Source organism: Asparagus officinalis, chromosome 4 (assembly GCF_001876935.1).
Source record: "Asparagus officinalis chromosome 4, Aspof.V1, whole genome shotgun sequence".
In the NCBI taxonomy this organism is placed as follows: domain Eukaryota; kingdom Viridiplantae; phylum Streptophyta; class Magnoliopsida; order Asparagales; family Asparagaceae; genus Asparagus; species Asparagus officinalis.
In genome coordinates this window covers 7,777,899-7,784,916 of record NC_033797.1, presented here as the reverse complement: position 1 = coordinate 7,784,916, position 7,018 = coordinate 7,777,899, and the positions used below count along the sequence as shown (strand labels likewise).

General features: G+C 40.4%; 1 protein-coding gene across 1 annotated transcript in view; it reads right to left on the bottom strand.

Annotated features, from left to right (window-relative positions):
* LOC109838135 (midasin) overlaps window positions 5,948-7,018 on the bottom strand; it is a 45,174-nt gene continuing 44,103 nt past the window's right edge. Inside the window, exons 76-79 of the mRNA XM_020406603.1 lie at window positions 6,798-6,977; window positions 6,623-6,721; window positions 6,367-6,492; window positions 5,948-6,272 (exon numbers count right to left, since the gene is read on the bottom strand). Coding sequence (XP_020262192.1) covers window positions 6,240-6,272; window positions 6,367-6,492; window positions 6,623-6,721; window positions 6,798-6,977 — 438 coding nt within the window. The 3' untranslated portion in view covers window positions 5,948-6,239. The remainder of the gene's footprint in view (window positions 6,273-6,366; window positions 6,493-6,622; window positions 6,722-6,797; window positions 6,978-7,018) is intronic.

The following is a 7,018-nucleotide window of genomic DNA, read 5'->3' as shown; positions in this document are numbered from 1 at the left end:
CATTTATCACAAGGATCAAGCAAACGGATAACAGATAATTCTTCCGTTAAAGGATCATCGATGAGGTTGGAATCCTTCAAAGAAGAAAAGGAGAAGGTGATCAAGATCGAAGAAAGTTAAGTTCAATTCGCTCTTTTTGTCATTCTTGTGTTTATGGCTGTAAGCTTGTTTCTTTATCTTGACGGAGAAAAGCTGCATGTTATTTCTTGCAGGCTTACTTCAGGAGCTCGCGTTATAATCCAATCAAGAGCCCCATGTGATGAAAGTGAAGATAGCTCTAGCTCTTGAAACAAGGATGACCATGTCATGCCTTTGATCTTTTTGTTGTCTTGTAATATTCAAAAAAGTCTGTAAGTCCTTACCCTTTTAATGTCTTGTTTTTTATTTTCTTTTGTAGTTTTTGGTTTTCTTCTTCAGGTCATGTATAAGAACCTGACATCTTATTTTCTGCTAACGAAGGTAATCTAACCATTCTTTCATAACCTTTTGTTTGAGCGGTTGATAGTAGCTATAGGTCCAATCATTGATCTAATTGTGCATTAAACTTCAAAAGCATTTTGAAGAACCTTATGGCTCATCATCTACAACTAGTTTGTTAGAAGCCTTGGGCCAGTGAGACTGTACTTTACTCTTCGTGTAAGGATACTTTAAGGCTAGGCTACAGTTTGGGGTTATGAAATATTTGCATAAAGTATATATGATAAAACACTTGTATGAAGCATCACGGAGGCGAGTTTTGATCAATTTACTTCAGGTATTTATTATATATAATAAACTGAACTACATATCACTTGGTGTCTATTTTGGTAAAGAGGTTTACATCACAGAATTCTAGGCTGAACTGTCGCGCGCCTATGTGGAAGCGTGCTCGCTCACCAAACAAGTCGTAAGCACAGGAGAAGAATAATCAATCACACACAAGCACAATTCAAAACTGAAATGCGATAGGTCAATCACAAACACAGAGATATACGTGGTTCGACAATTTGCCTACGTCTACAGGGAGAGGATGAGGAGATTCCACTAAATCAAAAAGAGTACAAAGGGTTACAATCTCACAAAACTCACAAACTAACCCTCAACCAAAGCTCTTAACTTGCTCACAATCTCACAAAACTCACAAACTAACCCTCAACCAAAGCTCTTAACTTGCTCACAATATCTCTCTCTCACAATGCTCAAAAGTCTCTCTAATCTCCCCTCAACCAAAGCTCTTAACTTGCTCACAATATCTCTCTCTCACAATGCTCAAAAGTCTCTCTAATCTCCGATTACAACTCCTCTTTTTTTGATCCTAATCTCTTCTAAGGCGTTTCATATATATAGAAAACCTAAAACCAAAACAGACTAGGAATTCTAAAACAAAAAACAAAACAAATTAGGAATCCTAATAACATGTTACCAAAACAGATTAAGAATCATGTTATCAAAATATATTAGGAATCTTAATAACATGTTACCAAAACAGATTAGGAACCTGCTATCCAACAATTCTCCACCTCGGCGAAGTATTCCCAAAACTGAGCCGACGCCAACATGAGCACCAATGCGTCGTCTCACCAAATTCGGCTACACCAATGTGGTTGCCTACGTACCCCCTCTCTCAAGGGATCAAGCCGTCCGTAGTTCATCCAAATGGCCGTCAACGGCCTTAACAATCACGAATGTGCAACAAGCTTCTACAATGATCAAACTTGTTGATCGGAACCACCTTAGTGAGCATATCCGTCGGATTATCCTTCATGTGGACCTTAATGATCTCTACATCACCATCTTCAAGAACATCCCGAATGAAGTGATAACGAACGTCAATGTGCTTCATCCTCGTATGAAAAATCTGATTTTTTGCCAAATAGATAACACTCATGCTATCATAATGAATAGTGACGGACCGCTGCGAAATGCCAAGTTCCTCCAAAAGTCCCCGAAGCCAAATAGCCTCCTTCACAGCCTCTGTAATCGTCATATACTCTGCCTCCGTCGTCGACAAAGCCACCGTAGAATCGTAGACTATAAGGTGCATCTCCAACACACCGACGCACGGGTCAAAATGTCGTCTTCACATCCAACTGATCTAACTCCAATCCATATTGTACCACCAAAGCTAGCAAAATCCGAATCGAAGAATGCTCCACCACCGGAGAGAAAACCTCATTATAATCAATACCTTCCTCCTGTGCATAGCCCTTCTCAACCAACCTAGCCTTGAACCTCAATGGAGTGCCTTCAATACCTTCCTTCTTCGTGTATACCCACTTGCAACCAATCGCCTTCCGCCCTTTGGAAGCTCAACAAGCTCACATATATCATTCTTGTGAAGAGACTTCATCTCCTCCTACATAGCCACCTGCCACGAATCAGCCTCCGAACTCTGCTCGGCCTCTCTGAATGTAGTAGGCACCATCTCATCGATACTCTCCATCGAAAGTGCATACGCAACTACTGTTTCAGTATACCATGCTGGCATTCGTATGTCTCTCCTCTGTCTCCGAACCGTAATAGAATCCTGAACATGAGCTGTCGGTCCCTGATCCTGCACAACTGTACCTGTATCCTCCTCGTCATCGCCGTGCTCACCAAGCGTCACCTCAGCCGGCACTCTAATAAATACTGTACCATTTGGATAATGTGGAGTTGCATCTATCTTCACCACCTGCAATATCTCCTCTATCGGAGTGCTCTCCACCTGATGACAGCTGAAAAGCTTCAAGATAGAAGCCTCATCAAACGTGACGTCTCTACTCAGCATAATATTCCTATCAATTGGATCACATAACTTATATCCTTTGACACCACGCTTGAATCCTACAAATATGGTCTTCCTAGCTCGAGGTTCCAACTTATCAGTTATAACATGATAATACGCAGGGCAACCAAATACTTTGAGCTGGTCATAGTCATGTGTTGTCTCTCCCGACCACATCTCCATAGGGATCTTCCCCTCAATCACTGATAAAGGCAGTCTATTAATGAGTTGGTTCGCATATGAAAGTGCCTCAGTCTAAAAAAATCTTCTCCAAACCACTATGCGCCAACAAACATCGAATCTTCTCCAGCAAAGACCGATTTAACCTCTCTGTCACCCCATTCTGATGCGGTGTATGACTAAGCGTGAAGTGTCTCTCTATGCCATCGTCTCAACATAGCTAAAGAAAAGAGTCTGATGTATACTCACCACCATTGTCTTATCGCAACGTCTTGATCTTATTTCCTATCTACAGTTTTAATCTCTTCTTCCACTCCACGAATATATCTAGGACTTCGCTCTTCTTTGTCATGTGGTACACCCAACAGAGGAGAACGAACGTGGCGAACCAATGTCGATCACCAAGTGATGTCGTCTTGGTGGGACCCCAAACATCTGTGTGCACATAATCTAGGACACCCCTCGTCCTATGAATAACAGTCCCGAACTTCACATTCGTCTTCTTGCCAAGTACACAGTGCTCACAGAAATCCACTTTTTCTCCTTGCTCCTTTCAATAGCTCTTGCTTGCACAAAGCCTGTAGTGACTTTTCCTCATGTATGCCCCAACCTATAGTGCCAAAGTCTACTTATGTCCGTCTCTGAAATAACTAAAGCGATCTGGCCAACCTCGATGCTCCCCTTCAGATAATATAAATTCTGACTGCAGACTCCCTTTATCACCACTAAAGATCCCTTAGTAACTTTTGCTACAGCGTCCTCAAATGTCACCTTGAATGCTTTTGCCTCCAAAGCTTTAACTGAGATAAGATTCTTCTTCAGCTGAGGAACGAATCTCACATCCTTCAATTCACGAACTACTCCATCATGCATCTGAATCCTTACGGTACCTATCCCACAAATACCACAGGATTGATCATTTCCCATGACAACAACACCCCCATCGAGTCTCTCAAAAAATACAACTCAATCTCGCCTATGGGTCACATGATAAGTAGCGCCAGAATCAAGCATCCAATCCAATGCATCCAAATGGTTCACCTCCGGAGTAATCAAAAGAGAAAAGCTCGAATCATCGGAATCATCGTCTTTCGCAACGTTTACATCATTGGCCTTCGTGCCCTTTTTCTTGCCATTCTCCTTCTCTTTAATCATTGGACAATTATTTTCCAATGTCATTGTTCCTTACAGAACGAACACTGGTTCTTTGCTAACTGGTGACGACCTCTTGATTTTGACCTTCCTCCATTATCACGTTTTGGATATGAGTTTCTACCTCTCGTCGACAAGGTCTCTCCTGAAGTACTAGCGCGGAAAGTCTCTTTGTCATTCCTCTTCAATTCATAGTTTGTTAAAGCATTAGTAACTTCACTATAGCTGATAGAAGACCTCTCATTCAACAAAGTGAGCACGAATGTATCATACTCCTCATTCGGTAAGGAGCCCAACAAAATAATCGTCTTGTACTCATCCGATATCTTCTCATCAACATTCGCCAAGTCCGACAACAACTTAGTGTAGTTGTTCACATGAGCCGCTAGTGAGGTGCCTCTCGCCAAGTCCGACAACAACTTAGTGTAGTTGTTCACATGAGCCGCTAGTGAGGTGCCTCGGGACATCTGAAATCTGAACAATCTTCGCAGCAAGTGCAAACGGTTCTCAACACTCTTCGTAAGGTACTTATTATTGAGAATTTCTCACATCTTCATTACAGACGTCACCCCAATAACATCATACTTCAACTCCTGTTCCAAACAAGATCTGATCACCCCACAAGCGTTCTTATTCATCTTTTCTCATATCGCCTCTTCATATTTTCATGGTCTCTCTTGGACCATGATGGTCTTCTCCGAATTCTGAGCATTGAGCCCATCTTGAACGTCGCTCATCCACAAACCAAAGTTGATCTTGCCGTCATACTTCACCACACTAATTTTGGTGTTCTAAAAACCAACTTGGACTGTACTCGCCATCTTGCTGCTTTCACCAATTTCTTCACTCATACTCGCAAACTCCAAATTGCAAAGAAAGATTCAAACTTTAAAAAGAATAAGAAATTACGCAACTGAACCCTAGATTGGATTCCAAATAGAACTCCTAACCACACGAGGAAAACAAGATCTCTAACAACAACTTCAAATCATATCTCCACCGAAACCTAGAACTCCAAGAACCAAGCTTCCACGACGAATCTTCCTCCACCTAATGTCAAAACCCTAGATCTGAAATCTGAGCTCTGATACCAATTGTCGTGCGCCTATGCAGAAGCGTGCTCGCTCACGAAACAAGTCGTAAGCACGGGAGAAGAATAACCAATCACACACGAGCACAATCCAAAACTGAAATACGACAGATCAATCACAAACACAGAGATATATGTGGTTCGGCAATTTGCCTACATCCACGGGGAAAGGATGGGGAGATTCCACTAAATCAAGGAGAGTACAAAAGGTTGTAATATCACAAAACTCACAAACTAACCCTCAACCAAAGCTCTCAACTTGCTCACAATATCTCCCTCTCACAATGCTCAAAAGTCTCTAACCTCTGATTACAACTCTCCTCTTTTTTTTTTATCCTAACCTTTTCTAAGGCGTTCTATATATATAGAAAACCTAAAACCAAAACAGACTAAGAATTCTAAAACCAAAAATAAAACAAATTAGAAATCCCAATAACATGTTACCAAAGCAGATTAAGAATCATATTACCAAAATAGATTAGAAATCCTAATAACATGTTATCAAAACAGATTAGGAACTTGCTATCCAACATGAACGACTGTGTTTAGTGTAAGCAAAGCTTTTGTTAGGTTTGACATCAATGAATTAAAATGAAGTCATGCTCCCAAACACGTCTGATCTTAGATAAACATAAATGCTGCGGATGGCATCTTTGGCTCCTTTCCAAATTTCACAATATTAATGAATTTCAGCGAATCGGTGTCTACGTTGTTTCTCTCTCAGGACATTCGCAGATCCGACTCCCAACGCAAAAATAATCAAAATGAATTACACAGCCTTTAATCATGCACTGCAACCCAAATTTTGAAGAATATTATAATTAAGCATTTGTTACATACTAAGCACTCTTATCATTTCCCGACCAAACAGTCACTCGCTATGATTGCTAATTACACAGGTATTATTGTTTCAAAAATGCTAGATAACGAGAACTAATACAGAGCACAACTGTCAAAAAGAACTACATACAATTTTGTGCTTGTCAGTCTCGCATCTGCACCTTGGCGGAGAACTGACGGGTAAATATACAAAATTAACATGTATAATTACATGATGTTCTCTATTTCACATTACTCGCTGGTGCTTTGCATAAGCTCAAACCACTGCATCGAGAAAAAAAACGATGATGATCTCAGCAGATGACTAAGCAATTCAGATGGACACTTTAAAAAAAAGGGACCAAAAACAAGATGCTACCTGTCGTAATAAATCAGCAAGTGCACGAGGAAGCGCTTCCATGTTTTTCAACAAAATATAGTAAGGAAACGGAAAGGAATTTAGGTATTTTGTAAAAGAAAGCTTTTCGCCTTGAAAAGATGCTTCCTGGAAAAAAGTAAGTAAAATTTGTAAGTACAGTATAACAGAGGTAAATAGAACCATATTAAGAAGTAGAAGACGAAGAAGAGAAAAGAGCAGCATTAGACGAAGAAAAGAAAAGAGCAGCATTAGATACCATAAGATCCATAATTGATTCTTTTGGGCTATCCAAAAGTATAAAAGCTACCATTCGCTTTGTATTTAAAACATTCCTCACACAGCGCTTCAAGTTCTCCTGTAGGGATGGGAGTGTTGAGTATAAATCCAGAAAGAGCATTAAAAGAAGATTGTCTAATAAGATATTTGGATACCTTCTCATGGAACCTGCCATCAGCTATGATCAAAATGAGCTGATGAAGTGGATTCTGACCAGATGGCAAGCGTGCTTTCGTTACAGCAGCATCAAGCATGTTGTTTAAATACTTCAACAGATCAACCATTGGCTCGTCAGCTATGGTATTGTCTTGCTTGAATGACAAACTAGAGATTATCTGCTCCAAATTATGTAAAGAACAAATTTGTCAACAAAATT